Source organism: Megalops cyprinoides, chromosome 8, assembly GCF_013368585.1.
Source record: "Megalops cyprinoides isolate fMegCyp1 chromosome 8, fMegCyp1.pri, whole genome shotgun sequence".
Classification (NCBI taxonomy): domain Eukaryota; kingdom Metazoa; phylum Chordata; class Actinopteri; order Elopiformes; family Megalopidae; genus Megalops; species Megalops cyprinoides.
In genome coordinates, this window is record NC_050590.1 from 14305225 (window position 1) to 14332585 (window position 27361).

The 27361-nt window shown below is 43.2% G+C and overlaps 1 protein-coding gene across 2 annotated transcripts in view; it reads right to left on the minus strand.

Annotated features, from left to right (window-relative positions):
- The window catches only part of plekhg4 (pleckstrin homology domain containing, family G (with RhoGef domain) member 4), a 53901-nt gene extending 28102 nt beyond the window's left edge, over window positions 1-25799 (minus strand). For both annotated transcript variants that reach the window (XM_036535629.1, XM_036535628.1), the window contains exons 1-9: window positions 25694-25799; window positions 14772-14969; window positions 10065-12354; window positions 6152-6355; window positions 5482-5605; window positions 5280-5373; window positions 1535-1621; window positions 1032-1148; window positions 613-711 (exon numbers count right to left, since the gene is read on the minus strand). In XM_036535629.1, the coding sequence (XP_036391522.1) occupies window positions 613-711; window positions 1032-1148; window positions 1535-1621; window positions 5280-5373; window positions 5482-5605; window positions 6152-6355; window positions 10065-12354; window positions 14772-14969; window positions 25694-25696 (3216 nt within the window). In that variant the 5' untranslated portion in view covers window positions 25697-25799. The remainder of the gene's footprint in view (window positions 1-612; window positions 712-1031; window positions 1149-1534; window positions 1622-5279; window positions 5374-5481; window positions 5606-6151; window positions 6356-10064; window positions 12355-14771; window positions 14970-25693) is intronic.
- Between the last annotated feature and the right edge of the window lie 1562 nt (window positions 25800-27361).

Consider the following 27361-nt stretch of genomic DNA (forward strand, 5'->3'; position numbering starts at 1 on the left):
CACCGAAGCCCATCGTTCAGTTAATTTTAATCTAATTTTGCAAGCGAGCTCCACCGTGGGTAAGTGGTTGAAAGAGCCAGATTAACTTCAACTGCTCAGTCTATGAGCCACAAATAGAACATTCCACCGCCACATCCTCCTAATGAGAATCATTTCATTAAGACATTTCCACATCTACGTTGCTATAAAGAGACACCAGCGCCACTGGTGCAATGTGTCTGGATAAATATATCGCTGGCTCCACTGATACAGATTAGCTCTCTGACACATACCTCTCATACCCTCGTGAACTACCCAGAGACTGAGGAGTGCAGAGAGTTGAGACCCCGCCCTTGTGTCTGTAAATTTACAGTCAGGTCATGGCACAGATGACCAAAACTCACATGACCCCAAGATACTCAGAGACAGCCAGCTTTAAGGTGAATGCTGGCACCCACCCGAGTGGTGACAGAGCAGTATGGGGATAAAAATAGCCTTCAGCCTCAGCATACACGGATGAAGACTGAACGTGACCCCCAGCTGTAGAGGTGCTCTGGAAGTAGGATGAACAGCGTTGTAAAAAGAGCAACGGGGGGGTGGAGGGTGAAGGTGGCCCCCAGCCCGGGGTGTTACCTCAGCCGTTGCTGGCAGTGTAGAGGCCTCCAAGCTGGAGATGCTGTTCTTCAGGAGGCTGATGGCATCCTCACAGCTGCTGGTCAACTGCTCCACTCTCTGGGGGTAAACAGACATGTTGTCAGCAAAACCACACAGAGGTCAGTGGGGGAAATGCCACAATGCTCATCCGTCTTTCATTTGGGACACACACATTTGTCCCCATTCAGACACCTGCATCAGTTACACAGGCTCACATGAGACAGCCTCTTTATATACCAGGTTACAGAGACAGATCAATATTCAGATATTCACATTCAGATATTCAGATCAATGACAGTATAAATATAGAACTGACATGAATTAATTTTGCACGAGGAAGGACTACCACAGTTGACCTCCGCTAATACTGTTGATGATAATGATAAGAAAGCTCGCACCGTTCGAAAGCAGGTCCAGCTGTTGTGGCAGAAGGGGAAGGTGCCATCAAACTCAGTTGGGAGCTGGGTGTTGTCGACGTGTTTGTGCAGAGATTTGATCGAGGTGAGGAGCTCAAACTGCATCAGTAAAAAGGTGTAAGTTAACATCAAGACAGACGACTCTATAGTAACATTTGCTATTACAGCGAAGGGGGCACGAAGACAAGTCATACATCATGTGTGTAAAAACATCAATATGCATTCTGCCTGAAAGCAAAACCAGTTGACAGTTATGCTCCAGGGGTCAGGTCAGGCCAACTGTGTCAATGATCCCAATTCAGTAACAGAAACTCCTGTGTAATCCCTCTGTCCTCTCTACTGCTATGGGCAATTTCCTGTCCTTGTGTCTCCTTATCCCAAAGAAACGTAGCTTGTCTCAACCAAAGTTTTACATAGATGTGCCTTGCACAAAATCTCGCTCACTTCACTCTTATTTGTTAGAAACCTGGAAACTTGAGAGCTACCTGCATGGCAGAGGGCTTCTCCATGCGGAAGGTGAGGTCTCTATCAGCCAGCAGCAGAACGGTGTGAATACAGCCAGGCACAGCATCCTATTGGAGGACAACAGACTAGTTTAGCAGCAGAACTAGTTTTCAAAACAAGCTTGTCATTTAACAAGTCTTTCAAGTACTTGTGCTCATTCAAATGCACACTTACACGCACGTGCACACATATCTGCACTCGCATGCACGCACACACACGCACACACATAAATCAATTGACCAATTGTCTGCCTTGTTTATACTCTAAGGGGAGTCTTCTGCATGCTGGGTCGCTGATATGATGCCTGCAGTGGCATGGCTGAGGACACAGAAGACTGCACACACATGGCACTGTAATGCAGCCTCAGTCAGAGCTCTGGTTTCAACAGGCCCTCACAGTTTTAGTACCATTTCATGCATTCAGAGGAGCCCTGACTAGCGGATGTCTGCAGGCCACACTCCTTTGTTTGAGCACTGGACGAAATGATATGATCAAGAGCGCAGGCTTAATGGGACTGTGACACAAAAGAATGTGTAATCTGACTTATTTCCTCTGGGGAAAACGGCCTCATTACCCCTGTCAGGTGTTCTGACATTCCTTGCTGGGAATGAATGTTATATTCCTGCACAGACACAGATAGAAGGGCAAAAACACTTACCAACTGAAAGTGGATACAAAACTCTTTTCAAACACAAACAGAATTCACAATCACATTATACTCTAGTAAGCACTGAGGAGAAGAGATATCCACCATGTATTTGTTTTAGCCTTATCCATGTTTTCGTGGGGGCTTAAAGCTAACGTGAATCTTTATAATCCTGTGATAATAATCCTGAATATTCTTCACTGCTTAACAAGGCAACCCTTATTACATTTCCTTCTAATGCACCTGTGTATTTGGGTACAGCTGATATCAACACATAAACATAGACTATCCAAAAAAGAAAAAAGCTAGTGAGAATCAAGTCAACTACACAGAACAATCAGTAACAACAATGAAAATCAAGCTGTGGAAATAAAGATGAGAGAGTAGGACGGATATGCAGGTTTTGACCCTAAAAACAATGTAGGTCTACACTGACCATGTGCAGGTTACCCTGGAGGCCTCTGAGTCAGAATAATGGCAGGCCAATGGCAGACAGCAACACACAAGGAAAACAAACAGAGACAAGCATGGTCTGTCCGTGCAGGGTCCTACTCAGAGCCTACACAGCTTGACCACACTTGGCCAGGCAGCTTTGACCAAGTTTTCACATGCTTTCCTTATCAACACTTACAATAAGAAGTTACTGGGTGCATGGTGCATATTTTCAAGACACACACATGAGAACGCATGAATGCAAGTCAGGTCTCACAAAAAATATACATCCCATGGAGGGATTATTTAATTATGTCACGCAGCTACAAATGACTAATAGCTTTTCACAGAAGCAAGGAAGGCACAGTTTCAAGTAGCATTGTGAACATGCATTGTTTACAAAAATACATGGATATTACTGATTATGCATCATGTTTCCTGTCCTTCCAACCACATTAATCATGAAGGGAGGCTAAAGCACTTGAACAAAGAGACTTGCAGCCAATTCTGGCTGAGGAGAGGTTTGTAATCAGTATGGTAATGCACGAGTCTTCACCATCTTCACTTTAAACTCTCCCAGTATGCACATAATACAGGCTTCTATGGGATCCAGACAATCAACTTTTATTTTGTATCAAGCCCCTTCCATTATGATTATGTTAGTGTATATTCAACTGAGTTACCTGAAGTGACTTGAACAGGCTGCTGTATATTACGTGCCAGGCCCAAACCAGGTCTTTCTCGTGGTTCATGTCAAACCCATACCCTGGCACACAGCATATTCATTGTTGACAATCTTCCTGGTTGTCATGTTTTTGGTCATACTTTAGTAGACAAAAGATTTTTTGATGCTGATATTTGTGAGGGAGTATTTTTTAAGATCTTGCCAGACCCTCTTCTCCACAGCTATCTATCCCTGCATACTTTACTATGTCAGGTAGACTGCACAGCTGTGAACCAAAATTACTATTTTTGGAAAATACACAACACGTTAAAATGACTCTTAAAATAGGAATCTGGTAAAACTCACAACTCAAAGTGAGATCCATTTTTTTCCCCACAATCCAGACAACCCCTTGTAACTACAGAGATGTATTAAAGCAACAACAACCCAAATGGTCATACGTCAACCTCATTAAATTGAACAAACAAGTCTGCAGAGGGCTACAATGTCAGTTGAAATACCTTCTAATAGGATGATGCTATCTTCATGAATTGTGCCACCATGAGGGACAGCCAGGGGGTATTCTAAATGAGATCAGAGCTGTGACTGCATTCATTAAAGAGACAGACTCTGCCACCTCCTCTGTCATTGTTACCAGTTGCCCTGAATGGAGTGAAGGTCACACGCTTGCGTCTTCACCTTTCAGCGGTGTTAATGCCGATCTGGAGAGTCACACTATTCATCTCATTTTTCAATAAATCTACCACTCAAATAGGGTAAATATCATTTCTCAGGCATACCGTGTGATATTAAAAAATCCTATTACACAAAATAAATGACTTTATTTTGCCATCAAATCTTTTAACTGAGATTCCAGTGCTGTTTTTTGTACTATGGCAGAAGGTAAGAGAGTCTGATAACTCTGATTGCACCAAACACAATTACAGGGAATTAAAGAGACTGAAGATTAAATAGTTTTAATATGAGACTTTGCTTTGCAGCATACTCCATGTTATCGCACTTTATCTTATTTAAGTACATGATAGGATAAGGAACCTTTCAGAGAAAAATATCCTATTACAGACTGAATTTCAGTCCATGAATCTTAATTATTTTCATAACACACTATACAGATAAACTTGAAGCCGGACATACTCCTAAATGGACACCCAACGACAGTATGATTTAAAACATTCCTGGACCAGATTTTCCCATCAATTGCTATGAGCAGGCTAAATTTTTCAATTGTCTCAGCATTTAATTTGTGAAACAAGGCTGGCATCCAAAGCCCTGCGGTCTGGGCTGAAGGTTTAGATCAATCTCCAATACACGTTGGCAGAGAAATAAACACACGGAAATAACCAGGCTGGCCTGTCAGTCTGACGACCGAGTGCAATTCATCTCACCCTGTGCTTGCCACTAGGACTGCCTGCTAATCAAATATTACACCACTGTTTACCACGCATTAACCATGACCAGCAGACATGTCATTCCCAATTTATCCAGAATCAGTCCATAAATACATTCATAATCCATGCTATACAAATGTTATTTATGATAGCCTACTTTCATTACAAGGGAATAAAGGAACAAACAGCTGTCAGGAACCCTTCACTAATTCATATCCTTGTGTGATGTAACCATATAATAATGTGTTCTGAGAAGTTCAAATGAACCTAAAGTATTTCATCTGAAATGCTTCTCCTCACTTATTTTCATAGTATCTGGTATATCTAAATAAGTACTAAATGAAGGTATTAAATAATTACTGCAAAATCTTGCTTGTCCACTGAAGAACTCCACAAGTTCAGACGACCAATATTTAAGCTATACACCTATCCTGAAAGCCTGAATTTCCTTCTCAGATTTCAATCTTTGAAATCTTAATACCAATATTTCATAATTCACCATAGGATCACAGCAGCATTACCACTGAAATTTTAGAGACTTTGAATCTCTTTCTTCGGTGACCGAAAAAGCTTACCTGCAGGATATTAAATGCTTTGAAAAGAGCAGGAACAGGAGAACATCTACGAGCATCCACCAGGACAGTCAAACCGAGGCCACTCACTTCCTTCCTGCAGCAGAAACAGACGGGCCACAGTGTCAGAAAGAGCCCTGTCCAGGCCTCACAAGCACCATGCATGCATCACTACATGCTGCAAGAGGGGCACGCCATGCATTACCTGATTATGGTGTAGAAGTATAACAGAATCCGTACAAGCTCACTGCTGTTGCAGTTTGGATTCAACCAAATTGTATTTCTAGTGGTCACTATCACAAGGGCCCGCCCGCATTTGTCTCTCGTACCTGAAGTCAAACGGAATCAGAGAACGTAAGTTACATAATCATCCTGAAGCAAGAGCAATATGCTAGCTGAGCTGGAACAGTAAATGAACATGGTGTTAGAAGAATTATTGATGCAGAAAGAAACAATCACATGGCAAATTCCCTCAGTATCCATCATTATTGAAACGGCTGTGGCTAAAACCTTCCACATCAACCACCTCACATTTCTCCTGTGTGTAATACTGTAATATGGATAAATCACATGTCCTCAGTATGAAATGCAAACTCTACCCCAAGAGGAATGGGGAAACTGTATGACCAATTTCATTATGAAGAAGGAACTGTACCAATGAATATGAAGCTTCCAATAAGTGATTTTATGAAATGACCTAACAGGTTCAAGTTTGTGTGGACAATCTATGTTGTAATGTAACAACCTATTTGTTCAAATTTTGATGTGTACCTTGAACCTAAAAAAGGAAAGGAACGTGTGCATGTTTGTTTTGAATCAGAACTGGTTTTAGCATACCACTCCACTTTGTGCTCTGGGTTCTGAGTTACACTCACCAGGCAAGCACAGCACTCCAGAGTTGAGCACATCTCTGTTGATATTATGAGCCTCAGTGAGAGCAGGCTGGCTCTTTGAAGGGGCTGGTAAGATACAGACAGAGTCCTGCTGCTTCACAATCACACTGTCGTCACCAACTTGCTTCCCTAGAGCAGAGGGCTCACTGCCAGGCAGCAGTCTCACCTCCTCTCCATGACCAGAGCCTGCAAGACGGAGACACATACATGGGGGTGACTCACAGACACACACACACAATACAATACACAATACAGAGCACAGACATGCACAGACACTGACACTCACACACAACACAGCATGCACACTAAATATATAGAAGAACATACACATACATGCAACACATACATCCCACAATGACAGCACACACAACCCATAGCAGCAAAAGTATGTATTTACATTAGAATTTTTTTTTTTTTAAAAAAAGGAAAAGCTGTTTGCAAAGTAATCAGTAATTCAGATCACATCTGAATTTTTGGTTTGGTCTTCAAGATAAGGTTACCCACAAGACACTGAGGCAACATGAGAAAAAGAAGCAAAGCCTATATTCTCAAAGCAAAGCAAAGCTAGCAGTAAGCAGAGTCTATGCTGTACACTGGTACAGCAGCCTCAGAGCACAGTTAGTTTCACACACAAAGCTTCAACTGGCTAATCTGGTACATTCCAAGAACCGTGGGATAGCTGACAGCACGATCAAGCCGAAATACTTGTACAGTATAGGCTTACATACATACACTCTGTTCAGACAGCGTTAGCTACGTACATCATCAGCTGGCCCTGAGAAGCGTAAAAGGCTTTAAGAATTCCAAACGTGGTGCAGTCGTAAAACAGGGTCCATGGACACAAGAAAAACAAAGATAAACTGACCAGAAACAATCCTGCTGAGGTTGCCGCATTTTGAAGGGATTTTTATCGGAGGTAGCGTTCAAGTGGGATCTATCTGGAATGTTATTACTTGTAGATAAGGCACTGAAGAATTTGTCAAAGAGTAGTCTATTAAACATTCTCCCCTCCAGCTGGTCTCAGCTTGTAAACCTGCTCCATTTTCCTCCAGCTCATTTTCTCTGTGGAACACATAACCCTCCTGTATTAAGCCCGGCTTGAGAAAGCAAACACTGTCAGCAGTTTGCAATTCTGTGGGCCCCTGGGCCTTTTACCGGAGGGCTGGTCTACCTCTGCAGACCCCTGAATGATGGCCGCCCCCCTGCCCCAGACAGAAGCTGTACAGTTTGAAGTATTACTCTGGTCACGTCTATTAAAGGTCCTGCACTGGGCTGAGACTTCCTGCCAGTCAAGCTGCTGGCAAGACCAGTCAGTAACAACCAATGGAGGGAGAGCCCCATTTGGGCTAGCCTCTCTCTTTTCACCAGTTCAGAGAATGTTGATGTTGGCAGCCAGCTCTGTTCATTGTGATGACCCCTTGAGAGTCACAAAAAATAATCTGTCTGATGACTGGATTTCCACTGCACTAGAGTGCGGCTATGTGTGACAGATTATAAGTAGCCTATACCTCACTTACTCAACCCATATGTCTGAGTCATGTGAATGTAACTGGTCCAAGGCACCAGACACTGTACTACTCTGTGCTACAGGATTCTCAAGCAGCTTTTCTGAAAAGATACAGAGGAGATGGCTTTCATTCACCTCCAGCAAACAGTTGCCAAAATTGTACTACACTGCTATGCACTTTCTTTCATCTGGACAGTGTAGCATATAGTGATTACAGATTTCATTGTAGTTCAAGGCCTTGCTTAACACTGCGTGGGGAAAAGGGATTAAAATGTTAAGTGCTAATTTACATCATACATGACAATTATTAATAAGAAAGGTTTATAAAAAGAAGCTGACTGATTCAGATGAAGTTTTCTTTCTAATATGGGGGATATTCATTTTAAACAAAAGCAAAAATTGACATTCCTACACTGATATTAGTCTACAGACAAAACACACACAAAAATATCTGTCCCCATGATGTCCCTGCACACAATGCCGTATTTCCGTAAATAATAAGATACGACTGACAACAATATGAAAAAAAAAAGTTGGGTGTAAGCAATTGGTGTCCTACAGGCTGTATCCTTATAAGCTGACCATACTTTCTGCTGGTAAGAAGTGGTTAACGACTGTAGCTACACAGTGCAACATTAATGTGAATGCCGATGTATGTGTATGCATATCAGTGTTCACGGTTGCTGTCTCTTTTATGACTCAATATACTCTTATCAGGTACCTGGAAAGTACTTCTGCTTATCTCTCCCCAAATTTCCAAACAAATGGCTTTCAGTAGGCCTAGGATCCACTGAGACCAATCTCAGTGCAGCTGCATATCTCCCTTCACAGCTCAATGACCACCAGCAATATCAGATTACACCCTCTTCACACAAGTGCATACATCCAGAGTCAACAAACTAGGCACCGCATGCTTTCATTCACTCCTAACTGAACTGCCATGTGACTGGATTCAAACATCACATCACCAATGCACAACTTCAACAATACAGATGCAACCCTGACTGCACACCGTCCAGCCCATCTGAGTGAGTATCAGCACTACTGCATTGCAGCACCAGCACAACTACATAGACGCAGAGGCCACAATAAGTGCTCTCCACACCCTGGACGCCTGTTGGGCTCTTTGTACCCTCTGCCAATCCAGGGACGGCCTGTGCTGACGCCTTCCGCAGAACACCTTGTCTGGATTAATCATGCAGTCTTGGACACCAGCCAACATCTTGACAAAGAGCTTGCTCTCTTAAAAGCAGCGAGCCCAATGAAAATAATCAGTCGCGTACTGAAGGTTTTCCTTCCAATGATAAGGAAAACATAACGCAAACACACAACTCTTCCTAGACATGACAAAGTTCATTTAGAAGACATTAGTTCCCGCCATGTGCCTGACGCCACAGAGCTGAGCTGAGAGACACTGATAGCCTGATCACTGAGACAACACTGAAGGACTCCGGATAATAATACTGTAAATAAACCAATGTAACGTGAATATTTATGGCTACAATACACGGTTGGCAAAAAGAAAAAAAAAACAGTAACTGTAGGCTCTATAGATCATTATGAAAACTCTCGAATTCAGGACATGATTTAAGACAAAGGGTAAAAAGTCATTTTCTGGGGATCTACCTCTAAGAAGGCAAAATAATGTCATATTACTTCTGATTAAAATGAGGTACGATGGAAAGCTGGAACCTGGAATCACATTAAATGAAGCCATGCGTCTGGGTAACACATCATCCTAACACAACCCTCAGTAAATCAGACAGCATCTGTATTCATTTCAGGGTCCAAATGTTCCATATACATAATGAAACCGAAGGACAAGCATGACTGCCTGTACACTGTACAATATTTTTCACTGCGCTTTTAAACGTCTGTGTTATATCTAGAGATGGAATAAATTACTAGACAATCAACTGAAATTCCACACTGCTCCTCACATAAATAAATACCACAATAACAAAAAAGACTGAAATACATATTGGAATCAAGAGAAGGGACAGGCATAGCACTTGAGAGTAACTGTTATGTTTTATGCAGCAGCATTCTGCAGACCAGAAGAGGAAGAAAGCAGAGGAGGAGGAGGAGGAGGGGGCGAAGGGTGAAGACAAGGGGAGGTCTTTCTGCATCATGGGAAATTTCACATGATCTTTTGAGGGAAAGCAGTTATGAGAAAATGCCAAAATCTGCAAAAAATAAATTCTCGTTACTGAACTTTCACTTGTGCATATGTACAATGCAGCACTGTTCTTTTATACATCAATAAGTAGTGAAAAAGGTTATTAAGGAAAGAGGGAACTTTCAAGGAGAATTTGGGCAGAAGGAAGGTTAAATGATAAGTGGAAAGAGAGAAGAGGGGGAAACAGCAAAATGGGAATATAAATCTACCTTGCTGCTGAGACTTGTTGGTTTCTCCTTGCTCTCCCCCTACAGAGGAGCCCTTAAGGTCCAGAGTCATGTCAGACTGAGAGGTCTGTGCCTCTACCCTCTGTGTCTGTGCTTCACCCCTGCACCCGTCCTCTGGCCTCTGCCCCTCTACATTGGTGGCTGGGGAGCCTTGGCCATCCTGCAGAGAGTCTGTGTCCTCCGGTGTCTGCGTGTGCTGTGAGTGCAGTCCGCCGGAACCAGCCCCGCTCGCCGGGAGCCCCGGGCCATGTGACCCTCCTGACTCAGTACCAGGAACACTGTTGTTAAAAGGGATTTGCCCACTGTCCGTGGCACATTCCACACGCCCATCCGCGCCTCCCTCCCTGCTCTCTATCTGAGCTGCTACTGGCTGATCTGGACCTGAGCCTTCTGTAATGCTCCTACTCCCTCCCTGCTGCTGCTCCTCCTCCTCCTTATCCTCTTCCTCCTCCTCTTCCTTGTGCTGCCTACAGTCTTCTATCACTCCAGTCTCACCTTTGCTGTTCTCCCTCTGAGCTGCTGCTGCTGCTGCTACCGCACCTTGCTGGGGTATGATCTCTGACAGATCTGCCTGTCTCTGCCCCAAGTCACTCTCCCCTTCCTCAACAGGCCACCCTGACTCCATCTTTTCCTCAATCTCACAGTCTCTATCCTGTTGATCTGAGAAACCTGTGTCCATGCCTGCTGTCACTTCTTCACTCCCCTCATTAGCTGTAACCTGACCCTGCTCTGTGACACAGCTACTGCCATGGTCCTCTACCTGTTCCGGTGTGAGGCCTCTGAAACCAGGGATGCCGGATTCCACTTCAGTGGGGCCGCTTTTAAGATGATCACCCTTCACTGTCCCAGAAGACAGAGTGGTGTGTGCACTAAACAGAGGATTATCCTCCTCAAACAGAACGTCTGTCTGTGGAGTCTGGAGTGGGATGGGGGAGAGGGATGTACCATCGGACTCTTCCTGGACCTGACCCTCACTGCCCTCTCTTTGTGTGCCTGCCTGCCTCTGGGAATTCACAGCAATGGGGACAGGCTCTGGGTCTGTCGGCTCGCCGTCACGCCTGTTACCAGCCCTGTCAGCAGTACCGCCCGGGCTGTGTGCCTCATCGGCCCCGCGCAATGAATCACTACCGCTGCCCTCATCAACAGCTCCGCCTGGAAACACGCTGCATTCTTCAGCAGCTACTGAGCTGGCCCCATGACTCAATAGCAGATCTCTTAAATCTGCAGGAATGCCAGAGCTGTCTGACTGCATGCTGAGGGTACTGCCGTGGCTCTGTAAGCTAACAACTACAGGGACATCACAAGCTGACCTATCAGACTCAGACACATCAGCAATGCTCTCCAAAGCTGTACCTTCCAAACAGATGGATGTGAGGTCCTTTGATGTCAATGGTTCGCTCATAGCTTCTGTCTTAGTGGGGGTTAAGATAACAGGACAGTCTGAGAGTTTTGAAGGGCTGTCACTAAGGTCATCTTCGATGAGGTTTGTACAAAGCGCAGTTGCAGAGGAAGTGTTACTTTTGAAAGGGGACTCCAGCATTTTGGACTGAGTGTGCCCGTTAGTCCTTGTTTTTTGGTTTTTGTAATTTAGGGTGATGGACTGAGTCAACGACCCCTTCTGGGGGGAGAAACGTGGGAGCGTAATGTCAACCAGCTCCACGTATTCTCCTTCGGGGTCGGAGTCATCCTGGGCATTGTCTGATCCCTGCTGGCAGCTGCTGTTGTCCCTCTGTAACAGTCTCTGCGATGAAAGGAGTTTGGCCCCTTGAATCTGACTGTCCTCTTCCTGTGGGGTCATAGTGGGGCTCATGTCCCTTCCTTCAGGTTGGCTGTCCTGCACCCCCCTGGGGACCGGTTCCCCATCCACAACCTTGGCCATCGGGGACACACCCTCAATCATTTTAGCTTTGTTAATGAACTCCGGGTGGACCACGTCTTCCCAGGGCACGCGGAATATGTCACTGTCCGTAGCTAAGAGGCAGTGCTCCAGGGCTGTGCCCATCCGCTCCCTGTTGATGGAGTCCAGCCAGTCCATGGTGAAGATGGAGGTATAGCTTATCTCAGGCACCTCCACCTCCTCCACATTCTGCCCCTCCCAGGCAAGGCACTTGAGCACTATGCGTGGTGTACTCTTTAGGCAGGGTGCCACCTGCAGATAGAAGTCTCCAGGCCGCAGCACACGCCAGTCCAGAGAGGACAGTTGGATTATGATCTTCTCATGGATGCACAAAGGCCAGCCTTCGTGACGGAACAGGAACCCATCGTATGGGAACTGCAGGAAGAGCAGAGGAAAAAGTGAGGTGAAGGGCTTGATCTGACACTGAAATACCATGAACACAAATGTTTATATTTCAGTCGAGTCAAAAAATTTACAAATCGATTCCATTCATTCTTAGAAATGTGTGCAGTATATGTACACACACACACACACACACACACACACTGCATATGAACAAAAAGCTTCTGATAAGCAAACAAATGGGGTGAAATGAAAGGAATTCAAGAAATGTAATTTGTTTCACAGTGAGCTAATAGAGAATCGTCAAAGAATGCAGTTCCTTTCTGTTTCATTGTAGCATGTGTGTTTACAGAGCTAGAGCTTTAGACCCTTCAGCACAGAAGCTATAAACAATGGTTATCAATTTCATGCCAATTTCATCTTGTGAAACTACTGAAAGAGTAATGAATTAAACACTTAATTCCAGATTAAAACACAAGCATAATTAGCATCTTTCTGGGATGCAATCCAGTTTATACATCACTATGAATAACCAGATTAAAAGATCACAGAGCTTCAAGAGCTTTCAATGGAGGGCATGAATTGATGCATTACCCACTGAGTTAAAACCATCCCAAAATCTTGTTTTTGTATTACATTTAAACTTACAAAAGGTATTCTTTCATATGGTAATTTTTCTTGATGAATTAAAATGTTCTAAGTGGTTTCTTTGTAAGAAGATGAGGATGTGTCGTTCACAGAGCTCTGCCAGTCCCACTGTGGAGTCTTGCAGAGGATCTAGCCTTGGGAAATGGCTTATTGCCCTTCAAGCTAGGCTCCAGTTAAATAAAAACCTGCTCTGAAACAAACACAGCCCACTGTTCCCCAGCAGACAAGGGGACTTTTACAAAGCCTGGCACATATGGGTCTAACTATTCCGCTGCTTAGCATGTATGTCCTGTGGAACATCATGCAAATAAGAGTATCCACTCAATGACTACTGTATTCTGCATGAGTTTGACTGCAGGTCAGTCAACAATCATTCCACCCTTGGAAGTGGAAACGGGTAGTGAGGGCAGAGTCTGGGGGCTGGTGCATCTCTGTTTCCAATTACTCCCACACATTCACAAACGGCTGCACTGATGAGAGGCCCAACAGCACTGAGCCCCGCACCATTACACAAAATGACCTCTGACCTCAGGTGGAGGACACAAGCCATTTTCCCAAAACGAGCACAGCTAAATTTGCCCCATGCTCTCTGACACTGAAGGGATGTGTAAACAAACCAGGGGCAAGTGATTTCCACAGAAAATATCCTCTTTCAGTAGAGGCAAACAGCAGAACGAATCCTAGCCCTCCTTCTGTGACTCACATGAGCTCAAAGAGCTCCGTAACACATCCGATTCAGATGACAACAGACCCATTCCTTTGTATGTCCATTCCTCTTCACGCTAAATGAAATCTGGAGATTAGAAACATTCCTCCAGCTTCTTCTATTAGTTTGATCAGGGTCACTGAATCCTGTCTGTCACTCTCAGCTTCTCTCAACACACAAGATTAAAGCTGAGCCTAATGCACTTCAAACTTGAGGGATGTGCCTCCTTCATTCTTAAGCCAATACAAACCATGTGCTCTACATGTTCTATATTACACGCATAAGAGGTTTATCAAACATAGCATTATTAAACCCATTTTGCCTTTTACCATTCTTTCTGCAATGAAGGGTGCCATACCCAACTCTGTTTTTCATTCATTAGATCTAGCAAGCCATCACTATGCTTTTGGCAGTTCAACTAGGACACGTAATTCATTTAATGGACAGCATGCTAAGAGAAGGGTTGAAACCCAGTGATACTGTTTTCACCATTTGAATGAGCTCATATGCTTCATTCAAGATCCAAATCCCAGGAGTGCATATAGGGTGACACCTTCACCATTGGTGGAAGCCCACTGTAAACAGATAAGGTATCCAGTGTGGTATTCTATGCAATCTGATGAAAAGACCGCAGATGACAGAAACAGCAGTGTTTCTGATATGGCATGAAAATGCAAGAATCCTTTGAAGACATTCTTTGACCGCCTGCCTTTCAGCCTATTACAACTGCACTGTTCCACACTAAGACTTTGCACTTGTGTAATGTAAATACACATGAACTGCCTCCATTCTGGCCATCACAACAACCACTGAGCAAATCCTCTCAGGGTCAAGTGGGCAGTATAAATAGCTCCAAGATGAGGTGGGGATCAGCATGACATTAGTGTTGGAAGTGGGGGACAGTAACTGAAGATGGGGCTTTTAGGCAGAGCCTGTATGGGGCCTCCTTCTCAAATAACACGAATAAGAAGCGCTGACAATCACTGGCGGGCCCCTTTTTACCTCTGTCTTTGTCTGCCTGGGCTCTGTGTGCGCTGGCAGCAGCCGCATGACTAATGCTGGAGGGTGGGGGAACAGGGGGGACAGTGGTACTCACACAGGCATCCTGCTGAATGCACTGGAGGATGTGTTTGGCCGGGACCAGGAAGTCGATCAGGTAGCGCAGGCCGTCCCCGCGGTACGTCCCCTCAACCACGTCGAAGACTTGGCAGAGCACGGTGGCGGCGGTGGCCTCAAAGGGCGGGTACAGCGCCGAGAGGGCGCTCTGGATGCAGCTGTCCAGGGATTTAGAGTCCTGCGCAGATCACACAAAAGAGCACACGTCAGCACCATGGGCTGCAGCGGCGCATGGCAGACTCATCAGCCTCTCCCCACTACCTTTTCATCGATGGCAAATGCAATTCTTGCCCTAAAAACAGACGAAATGAAAAGGCAACGGCCACTTCCAAAGAGGCATTTCTAATTGACTGTTAGGTCCAAGGGCGCTGTTAAAAATCAAGACCTTCTATGAAACGTGACTCCGCTGGGAGCAGGGGGAAACATGAAGCCAGCGCCTGCTAAAGATATTAGCCCCAATTGGGCTGGTGGAGACAAGGCCAGGGCTTTGCTAGGTGCACAGTGCACACACCCTCACTCTCTGAATTAGACTAGACTCTGTGGCATGGGATTACACTTTGTCCTAAATAGAGGGTTCCCATGGGATACTCTAGTAACCCAATGACAGGTTCAGCTGTCCACACAGATTCTCCCCCACAGCCGTTTCATGCTGTGTCCAGTGGCCAGTGACTCATAATCCACGGCAGAAACATACTGCGTGCAAGTGCAAACCCTCACACGTACAGCACTTAACCAGTGTTAGTGTGTAATGTCCCTGTACTTGTTGCTCCCTCAGGATCCAGTTTCCTGTACTGCTGTAGAGGTCATTCCAAACTAATAAAAGGTGATATCTGTAGTATATCTAATGATACAAAAACATGAAGGAGTCAAGAAATTCTGTGAATGTTTGTACTCCTTCAAAAAATGTTCTAATGTTGAAACCTTTACAGTGCAAAAGCCTCAATAAAAAAATCTTAATGAAATTAATATCAAATTAATGAAATTAAATCCGTGTTTTATCTACATTTTAAACCAGGAGTCCAACACTTAGGGGCAAAAATCTACATGTTGCATAGATAGTTGCTAATATCAGCAGCACACATTGTCTTAAAGTGTTTCACATCTGGCAAAATTGCAATGGAAAACATTGCACAGAAACAAACTATAATTGCCGCAAAACCCAGAATCTTAATGTTATGAACTGCACACATTGCATGCACATTGTACTACAAGTACAACTGGCACACAAGGCACTCTAGGTTTGTTCTGTAAATATGTTAATTACCCTGAAAGGTAATAACCTGATGAGAAATGTAGTCTGTTTAGCACATTTAAAACAAAATAATGCAGCCAGTGACCATGAGTCATATCTACATCACAGGAACAAACAAAGACACATGGTACATTTACACAGATAAACTGAGATAGACAAAGGAATACAGAGAGAAACAGATGAACAGAATGATGAATACATCCATAAAACTAAACACTATGAGCCTTCATCATCATTTGACACATGAACACAGCTTGTACCCACATTTTCCACATTGCAACAGGGCACTTCTTATATTGGAGATGAACCAGGACTCCGTCTCATGTAACTATGCAAACCCTAACTGAAAATATCTGGTAAATAATTACCCTAATTACTATACAGACCACAGATAATAAAAAACTGCTCTCCAGCACAGAACAGAGATGTTTTCTTTGAGCAATTGCAGGAAGTCATTTAAGCCCGGTCGGCATGGACAACCAAAGTCACTTTTTTCTTCAGTGGGGTGGTTTGTCATAAGGCTTTATTATTTCAGATGGTGGGCTGTGAGCAGGGGGGCTGCCGCCGGTTCCCAGGGAGACCGAGTTACAGGCCTGATGACACCACAGCGGTGCCTATGCTTCCTCTGGAGGAAGAGGAAGGAAGCAGAGCACATCTGCAGGGTTGGAGCCTTTCACTTCTCCTGCACAGGTGTGCCTCCATGCAGATTCTCTGTTCCAGGACAGCGCCCCTGACTGCCCAATGACCCCGCTGCTGAGAGCTCTGGGCAAAGGCATGCTTTATCTCCCTGGCCTCTAGCTTTGATGCTGCCGGGGGATCTCAGCACACTTTAATAAACTTATTCCGGTCGACTTTTGGCTTCCTCTTTCTTCCCATTGATGAAGTGCTGCTGTATTGACATTTGGAGCCCCAGGACCGTTACTGATGGATGTTGTGGCCATATTGCCGGCACTTTATCTTACATTTACATTTTATTCATTTAGCGACGTACATAGGTTACAGTTCTTTACAATGTTATCCATTTATACAGCTGGATATTTACTAAGGCAATTGTGGGTTAAGTACCTTGCCCAAGGGTACAGCAGCAGTGTCCCAGCGGGGATCGAACCGGCAACCTTTCGGTTACGAGCCCTGCTCCTTAAGCACTATGCTACACTGCCGCCCCAGGACTCTTAGGACTCATCTAGTGATGACAATTATAAAAATGTTTGCATTTCCTATTTGCTCATTTATTTTGCAAACAATACGTCTGATGAACAGACGACACAGACTGATTTGATTTGAGGATGACGAAAACCAATGCTTTCTGTTGTTGTTGGATAAATGAGTCAGCTTAACACTATTGAATCACATGGCCGTAACTAATTAACTGGACACAGTATAAAATCCCGGGAAACATGAAATGTGGTTCACACTGCAGGTAAATAATTCTCTTCTGGGAGAAATCCAAACATTGATGTCGTGGTGTAAATGGCCAACATTATCCTGGAGTGGGTCCTGAGGGCTGAATCTCCCTTGTGACTCTCAGAACAGAGTGCCAACAAAGCATCCATCACACTCAGAAGGGCCACACATAGAGCGGGTTCCTGTCCTCCAGGGAGTACGTCTTATTTCCATCAGGACCAAAGAGGCTGATGAATAATGCAGCAGGTCGTTAGTGCTGTGCTTTACTCCTTCACTCTGTGGAGTGCGGACCTAAAGAGCAGAGTCACTGTGCTCTTTGTGACTCCAAACTGCATCCGTAAACACATTTAAAATGGAGCTAAATGCACTTGTGATTATTACGGCAATCAAACTAGAATGCCTGTCTGAACCACCTGAAATATTTAGGGCTCTGGTCAATGGTACTGCACTGTGCTTAAGTCTTGTAACACATTTAAGCACGAGTTAATTTTATCTTTGCTTACACAAAAACAGAATATAAAATGTTCTGAGGAAACTATTTTCATTCAAACTATTTTCATTTAAAATTTAAGAACGAACCACAATACAATTAGACTAAAAAGGCTCAGTATCAGTGAAGCAGTCTACCACTCTGCTTTTCTACAGCTATAAATCTGCTGTGGCTAATAAAGACATTACGGCTAATTGCACTCACAGAAAAAATCAATATACATTTTCTCATCCAAAACAGAGGATCAAGAGAGCACAAAACTCCTTTGATTTCATGGGGAAAAACTGCTTTCTGCTTTTCCTTTGCTGGCAGCACTCAGATGGATAAAACTAGGGATATCAAGATTAATGTTCCTCTGAATGGTATTCTGCTTTACCCACAACTCCCCATGCACTATCTGGCACAATATTTGACACTCTAGACATGTAGATTAAGGATTCTAGCATTTTTAAAACATTTTCAACAAGACCCCACGAAAAACCCCAGGAGACTGATTAATATTCTCCAGAGTAGCCAGACTGCACCAGCCTTCTAGCTCAAGCATAAAGCGTTCGGGAATTCTGGGCAACGTCTACAATGGCATCATCCTATGAAGAAGTGTAGCCATGCCTACAGGGTAAACATGGTGCTTTAGCTTATGAGAGAGCTATGTGTCCTGAAGAACCTGCCGTTGAGGAGAGTCTCACTAGGTGCCAAACAGCAGCTCCAAGGTCTACATCTGACAGCTTTTTTGTGCACAGAGCTTAGTAGAGACCTTTAGTCAAACACTTAACTAATTTACCAGAGGAGCTCTAAATTACAAGAAGACCATTAGATTAGTTGACTAATCCCATCTCTCTGGTTTGCACTCAGTTCAATGAATAATCAATACAGACTGTCCTTCGGGTATCCATGCAACACTCAGCAAACATTTTTAATAAAAAGCTTTGCACTGGCACTGCAATGAGACAATGACAAAAGCCTTATTTTACCATGGCTTTGCCTACATCACAGAGAGTTTGAAGAGAGGGGTAGCGATCACATTAGCAGACATTTCATTTAGTCCTTTCCACAACACACAAGCTGGAGATATTTTTTCCCTCAGATGAGGAGTAAAAAAAAAAAAACAATTAAGGACAATCAAACTTTCCAAAGGTACAATACCGTAATCCAAACAAAAATGCAAATCTCTGCTGCGCACATAAGGACGCCATTCTTGAAACTGTACTCAAAATCCTTGCAGAGTCCTTCCTTTCAAGAACGTGCAAATTCTTACTTCAAGCTACACAGCAACAACCTCTGCCCATTTGTAATGTGGAATATGTACAAAAGTTGCCTTTTTTTTAACTGGCAGAGAAAATAGACAGTGGCTAGAAAAAACCTTAGGCCTCATTTACCATCATTTGTAGAACTAATACTAAATTTACTCTCATGCACAGAATGTACAATGTATATGCCTGATCAATCAATCATGGATACCAAAGATTCCCTGATACGTTCACTAGTTTTTTATGTTTATTAAAATGTCCTCCAGTACATTATATTCACTTAGAGATGGAACAGCATTTTGAATGTGAGTTGCTGAATTTATTTAAAAACTAATATGACGTCCTTCTCTAACCTTAACTAGCAGTGAAATTAAACTAAACTATGGTAGTACATGGAATTGAGTTATGCCAGAGATGCTTCTGAATGAAAATATTCTAGTATCAATGTCAGCCTCTGCCGTCCCAGGCTGAAAACAGGTTTGGCTGGGTAAGTTAAAATGCTGACTGCTGGTAACAGTTGTGAACTGAAGACCCTTTTTACTCACCGCACTTAACCATCCTTACAAATCCTACAACAGCAGAGCAGCCCTGAGAGAGAGGAAGAGGGAGGGGCTACAGCAATAATAACTGTGGAAAAGCTAGCAGTGAGCCAATGTGAGACCTTGTGCAGGCATGGTAAAGAGGTGGAAGATGGAAATTCTGTCTTTTCAGCTAAATAAGGGTGGACAGTTGTGGCCTGGGCAGTGCAATCTGATGAAAATAGATAAGAGGAATGGTCTAGACATAAGTACATCTTGTTTCTGACATTCTTCCTGTAGGATGTCAACCCTCCACACCAAAGGCTCAGCTTTTAATCAAAAAGGTACAACCTTTCCTATTTAACTTTCATCACTGTCTCCTTGCTGACACCCATCAGGGGAAAATGCTTCGGAAATTTACCTTATCCAGAGCTATAAAACACCATTTATCTAAGACATAACAAGTTGTTTGACAGACAAAATTAATGCTTGGCCTTTTATATAAATACTATTCCCTAAAAGGTGTCAGATATTGCCATACAGAGCAGTTTACAGGAAATGTTTTGGGACAGTGACTTCCAAATATAATCAAAGTGATTTTGCCACAAGCATGACTAAGATTTACATTTTAGTTTATGCAAGCCTGCTACAAAGTGTAGTACAACTAGAAATGAAAATCATGTTCCTGAAACAGTTTTTGAATAAACTCAGATGAAAGATATGTGCAAAATGGGTGGCTTTTTTCATTGCTATTACAGCTGAAGATACTTTGGTGAGTCAAACATTGAGAAAACTTAACAAATAATTATGCTACCAAACCCAAGAATGGATTTAGAAGAATATTGCTACTAGGATCAGTTGTATCTCCTCTGTGAAACTTGGCAATTGTTCATTGTTACATGGATTCCATGACACAAAACTCTAAGAAGACAGTACCAAATATATGTAATGTAAGAACAGTTAGATAGTAAGATAGATGATGAGCTATAAAAAGTCATGATGAAATGTAAATGGAGAATATGTTGGAATGGAAAAAAAAAACAGGCTTGATGCCCACAAAGAATCAACAGTCTTTGAGTCCTGATTCTTTGAAAGAGATGTCCTCTTTTTTGCTACTTGTAACTAACTATTTTTGGTTTCGGAAATCAACACAACCTCTGGAAAGAGCTAAAATCGCATGACTGGCCAGGAAAAAAAGCAGCGTTGCGAATTCTCCTGAAAACAGACAAATGAAGATACTGGGGAAATGGCTGATTCCTGGCTGTGTGTCACCTTTACTGCCCTGGTCCTTCTCAACGAGCCCCCTTTGTTCTCATTATTCCAGCAGCATTTCACACCGCCCAAGAAGCACTTTAAAAACAACAGCCTTTCAGAGCACCCTGCTGATACAGAGGTGACAGAGTGGTGCCACTCAGGAGCTACATGACTGCAAGAGAATGTCCTCTGGCTGCCTCAAGCCTCCAGCCATCAAGCTGACTAGTGGGAACTCAGTGGACTGCTGGGTTATATGAACACTTCAGGATCACTCAGGATGGGCATATTATATCTATCCGTACTGTTCCAACAAACCTTCACGTCACATCAGGCTTTTAAAATTAGCTTTTTTTTCTTTTTGGACTGTAGTCATCAACACTTCCAAAATGTTCCTCTGGCCATACCCTGTTCATTATAATTCTTTGTAATACCTTTTTTTTTTTGCATTAGTTTCAATACTACAGTTTCACACCAGGCTTTCAGTCAGGTTCACCAATTCCTCTTCCTCATTATCTGTCTAAATGTTTTGTCTAAATGCAGAGTGAAATGAAGGACAAATGCAAAATCCTAACTACAGTGCTTACACTGTTCTGCATGTACAACCCAGTGTAGAAACACATATAGGTGTCATTGGTACCCATCCAATGTCATTGGATGTCATACTCGACCTGTCCCTGGTACACCAGATTGGCTCAAGGATGCCAGAGGAATCTTCAGGATTCTACATGTAACATCCTGTCATATCCTGCTCTCCTCTATCTACATTCTTAACATTACCCAATCTGGTCCCACAAGGGCAGATTTCTCATAAAGTGATATCATTGTAAGGGGTGCCATTTATCATGTGTGTGTAGGTAGGCAGGGAAGAGACCATGGTGACATACTGACCTTGAGATCAGTGCCATTTGAACTGAACAGTAACTCTTATTATCCCCATCACGAGAGGAGGTTCACAGACTAATCAAAGACTCACTTGATAAGTCTTACTAGACTCCTGTTCTCATACCCATGTATGATTTACATTCTTACGAGTCGATGACTATTGGTATCAATCCTGATGTCCACAAGAGTTTGCTTACACCTGAGGGACCAAATAAACAATCACAATATTGAGTTTGAAATCCCATACGCTACTCTACAATACGAGTTCAGGTTATTTATCAATCATGAGGGAAAACCTGAGTGTGCACAGCACTATTTTATGTTCGACCTTTCACACTAACCTTTGCCTTTCCCCCCACATTAGGTCCTGTGCCCACTGATCATGGTCATATGACTGGTCTCTATTATTGAAACTGCCCTACATAGTCTGCAGTTACAAGTGCTGTACAGAACATTCATAATTACAAAAAAATAAAAAGTTGAACATTTAACTCCACTCCTGCACTGGCAAGTTATGAAAAAAAAGAAAACAAAACATAACAGAAATAAATACAAGATAAGAAAGAAAGAAAGTCCATAAAAATTGAAAAGAGATTGTGTTAGGGAAAAAAGTAACTTTTCTCTACCTGACTACAGGACACTCTTATCTCTCCGTGCAGATGGATTTTTCACCTCTTTCAAAAGAGGTTAAGGATTGTAATGAGTCAGTGGAGAGTTGACTGACATATGACCCATTTACCACCACTGAATGGAACAACTGGGCAGGGCGTTTTTGTCACTTTTAGTAATTCCTTTTCCGTTGGAGCATTTTGATATTTATATGCATGCTAAAATGGGAAAGATTTGGAAGGACATACAACAACTTGCCTTGAGTGTTCTAACTGCAAACATTGCACTGTCTTGACTTTTCTGTTATTGAACCTATTGTACAGATTCGTATGGCTGCATGAACGTGTGCCTTATTATTTACTGGCTGGTCTATTGTTAATAACTGGCTAAAGACAATAGCTCACCTATGATATAGAGGCCTACATTTTTCATGTAATTTGATTCCTTTTGGAGTTGCTCTTAAGACACACATGAACCCTTCTACCGTTGCCTATTACCTTCACTGCCAAAGGAAACATACTTTTAAGACAAAATTATACATTGGCCTATTCATTAGCACAGGTACAAAAGTGGGTAAGTAAGTCAGTGGTGCAAGTGTGTTGTTTTTTGGACATACACAAGTGCTATGGCTAAATATATCACCACCACATCACTTGAGTCCATGCTCCTTAAATAAACCAGGCCACACTTATGGGCAGTCACACTCTTCCTATGTCCTGAGAGGTATGTATGTATGTGAGAGATGAGAGGTGGACTCCTAACTGCTGTTATGGTGAGATTCATGTACTCTTCCCCCTATTCAGCACTTGATTTGCATGCCAAACCTCAGGCAGGAGATTCTGAGTGTGATGGGAAGGATTCATTACAAATTTAAATCCAAGACACATTTAATACATTCTAATTCATCCACTGTTTATGTTAACCTTAAATATAATTTAAATGTGGACCCAGTGTTTTGACAAAGTGTCTGCTCATGTTTAAATGCTTGAATCTTATAAAAGGTTCAGGGTATAATTTAGACTACAGTCTTCAAAGTGTTGAGTCTTATCTTCATTATAATCACATGAGTGAAATCTTAATTATATTACAACATCACAATTCCTGTTTCTCGTTACACCTGCAAGCTGTACTGTATGTACTTTTGACTTTACGACTGCAGACGTTATTACGCAAAGAATGATGGTAATTATTCCCTACATGTCCAATGAATAACCCACTGCTAAGCCTCTGAACTCTCATTTTTGTATTACTACATGATGTCATGAATATAGGACTTCTTGTATGGTACTATTTAGCTCCAGTAAAGTCTGTTTTCAATCTAACTGCAATTCTTTCTCCTTTAAATGACACAATTGTCAGTTTTACATTACTTACACATCATAAGATTGGACACTGGAAATGAAGAAAAATAATGCTGCATAGGTGTAATATAAGCTTGGCTCCATTTACATTATTGACAGAGGGCTGCAATAAGACTGACTTGCCCATCATCCTTCCTTTTGCACATCCCAACTGGCTTTTTTTCTGAAAAATAACATTTTCCTAGCACAGGAAATGTGTTCTACGATTTTGTGCACATCCAATCAAGTTTTATGTACTATTTTAATAGGTTCAGTTTGCCCTCATGCATCGAGCGTATTCCTTGCCTCAGCACAATAAACATGAGCACGCCATAGGAGGGATGCCACTGCAATGAAACATATGCTTTTGCTGAAAATCAAACCTCGACGGACCAGACTGTGATGACATGATGTTTGCTTTCACTTTCAAAGGCCCATTCCCACTCAGCACAATCTATGGTGCTTTGTCATGAATCACTAACGATGCCTTGCTGGCTGTGACAAGCCTGAGGTAACGTCTGTAAAGTCAATGCCCCACTGTCTTTGTTATGGACTAAAACAAGAATGGAGACTTTCGAAATTTAAAATGCTATGTGCTGCAAGTACGTTAAGGATATAAACAAAATCAGATCAAGCACAGCTGCACGTAGGAAACCTGTTTTCCTAAAACACACTATCAAAGATTAAAGGGCAAATTGAACAAAAGGCCAAAAGATACTTATTGGAATTGGGGAAAAGCCTTGGAAAAGCCATGCTACTGGACAGTACCTAAAGGGTCAAAGCCAAATATGAGGAAAAAAATGCTGCACAAAAGGGAACTATTTAAAGACGCTTACATCATGAGTAACAGGACCTTCTTTGAAACAGAGACCGTCTTGAGTTTATTACAACATTTGTTTTCAGTTACCTTACTTAGAGTCTGTCTGATAGTGGTTGGAGACAATTGAGCCAGTCTCCAATGTTTCAGATGAGGCATACTTCAGACTTCCCCTATTTATGGGTTGAGTATTGATATATATTTATGCTGCATAAATATGTAATGGAAGGTTATCAATTCAATCATCTTGTTTAGACCAGATTTAACATCAAAGAAATGTGCAGAAAAGCCCAAAATACCTCAAATGTCACAGCTTCTTCATCTTATTCCAGCACTTTAGTACCCAGATAAAGAAGTGTTTGGATAAGACCTTCTTCTGCCCTGAACACCAGCTTTAGATTCCCACAGTTCAGAGGAGCAATCAAAGTCTATCAGCAAAGGAAAAATACCCATCTGTGTCAGACTTTTACAGCATGTCGGCTTTCTCGGGGCTTTTATCCCCATAAAATGGGGAAATTACTATTCCCGATCCACACGGCAGGACTACCCTCTCAGCCAAAGTCCTGAGACATGCAGGAGAGATTACCAGAGCTGCCATAAAACACACACTCCCTGCTCCTCAGCCACCCTCTCCACAGGGCCCAGAGAGTAATGCTATCCCCCAAACAGCTGCACAGAGGAGCACACATCAGCTGGGGTTCAGAGCCAGTTCAACAAGGTCTCTCCCAACCCCCCAGGACGAAAGGGAAACACCCAATGGGAATACCGCTGAACTTTCTGCAAACAAACTCTCTGCTGTGATTACAGACACAGCACAGGTCCAGCACACTCTTCAGTTTTCAGGTCTATGAATGTTTTTCCTCCTACATGCAGTCCTCTCATTCAAAGAGAAAGCAGGAGTCCAGGACTACCGCTGGCTTTTTCCTCCTGTGCCAGGGTTACCACACAAGCAACAGCACCTCAGCGCGAGGCAACAACCTCCCCCACCCCCTTCCCCTGCCCCGCTGAGGTGAGGCTGTTAACACCTCATACAAACACAACATTTACACCTCCGGTAACTTAACATTACTCCACTACATTTCGACTCACCATTTTGTTGTGGCTGTGCCCTCGCTGTGTGTTGGATTCCCCCCAGTTTACTCATTTTCCACTCTCCAGGAGAATCCCAGGCTGCAGGTCTCCGGCTCGGTGATCGCACTGCTGTACACTCTGCAGCAGTACTCACAAGGTTGGGCCCACCCCCTGGCCATCCCCTGTCCCTGCCCCTGCACCCCTCCCTCTCCACACACTGCCGGGGCTGGGGCTCCAGAAGGGGGGTTTCAGACAAACGAAACAGTCTTGCCTCAGTCTGCACAGGGAGGAAACTGGCGTGCAAAGAAAACTCCAAAACTCCCTCTGGCACAGCAGCCTTAGTGATTTTAACATGTAAACAGTACTTGTTGCCATTATTTAAATTCAGCCTCGCAGTCCTATTTCATTTCAATTTTCCAACTTTTTTTCTCATCTTTGTCAAAAATAACACTCCAACACTTAGAACATTTTAAAAATATTTTGTTCAACACAAGTCAGGTTTGAAGGTTTCAAAAACAGAGGCACTACTCTGAAAAAAAATACTTCTCTCCCAAACAATGCAGCAGAATGAACATGTCAAACTTGCATATGTAAGTGTCAGTCAGTGACTGACGCAAATGTTTCTTTCCCATTAGGCATTAAGGCAGAACAGGCAGGAGCAGCACAGGTTTGTTGAAAGAAAAACAATGTTGACCTGGGTTTTCACTCAGAGCAGCAAGAATGCAAGCACAAAGCACCGCCTGGCTTGGGCCGACCACTGTGGCGGATCTGCCTTTGATCTCTAGAGCGTTAAACATGGTTCCTGCACGCTTGTTTCACACTCAGCAACACATGGACAGGGCCATGCAGTGGGCATGCTGCCTCCTGCTGTGGGATCGCACTAACACCGGAATGGCAATCACTCATAAGGCAGAGTTCAGCTCTTCCTAACATCAGAAACCCTGGACTCACTCTCACACACCACCGTTCTCTCTGAGACAAGAACCCCTGACGGGCATGTATTCACCAGAGTTCATCCCTCTCTGACACCAGACCCCAATACACACTTGCGCCATAACAGCTCAGCTGGGATCAAAATGAATACCATCCATCCCATCTCTTAGCCTAAGAACTGTAAATCCTATTTTAGCTTAGAATTCAGTTGTGCTGACTGAACCCGGACTTCCAGTTGTCTTGGACTGACTGATTTCCTGACTGGCAGCTCTGTACCAGGTTTGGGGTAGATCCCACACAACCGCTTTCTTGAGTGAGGGGGAGGCAGAGGCGGAAGCAACCTCTGGACAAGGTAATCTGTTTCGCGGGGTAGATTCCAAGGTCATCTCCTTTTGGCCCCTGCATTTGGCCCAGCTTCCTCTCAGGTTCCCAGGCTAGCTTTAGCAGCACAGCTGCAGAATCACTCTGGAGGCTGTAAAGTCCCAGGCTTTTACTGCACACTGACAACAAAGCCATGCTTTATACTGGGCTGGGCACTCTTTGTCAGATATTTTCTCTTTCCAATCTTAAACTGGAAAATGTGTGGCCAAGTAGGAAGTATACTGTTTAGGATGCAGTGTTTTTTTTTTTCAGACAAAATCAGTTGCAGATGTCTGGATGTATTCAAAAAGGTTTGGTGAAAGTAAGATATAAGGAGATGAAGGGCCTATTAATCTGCAGGTAATCCCCCATAAAAAGATGTAACACAGAATG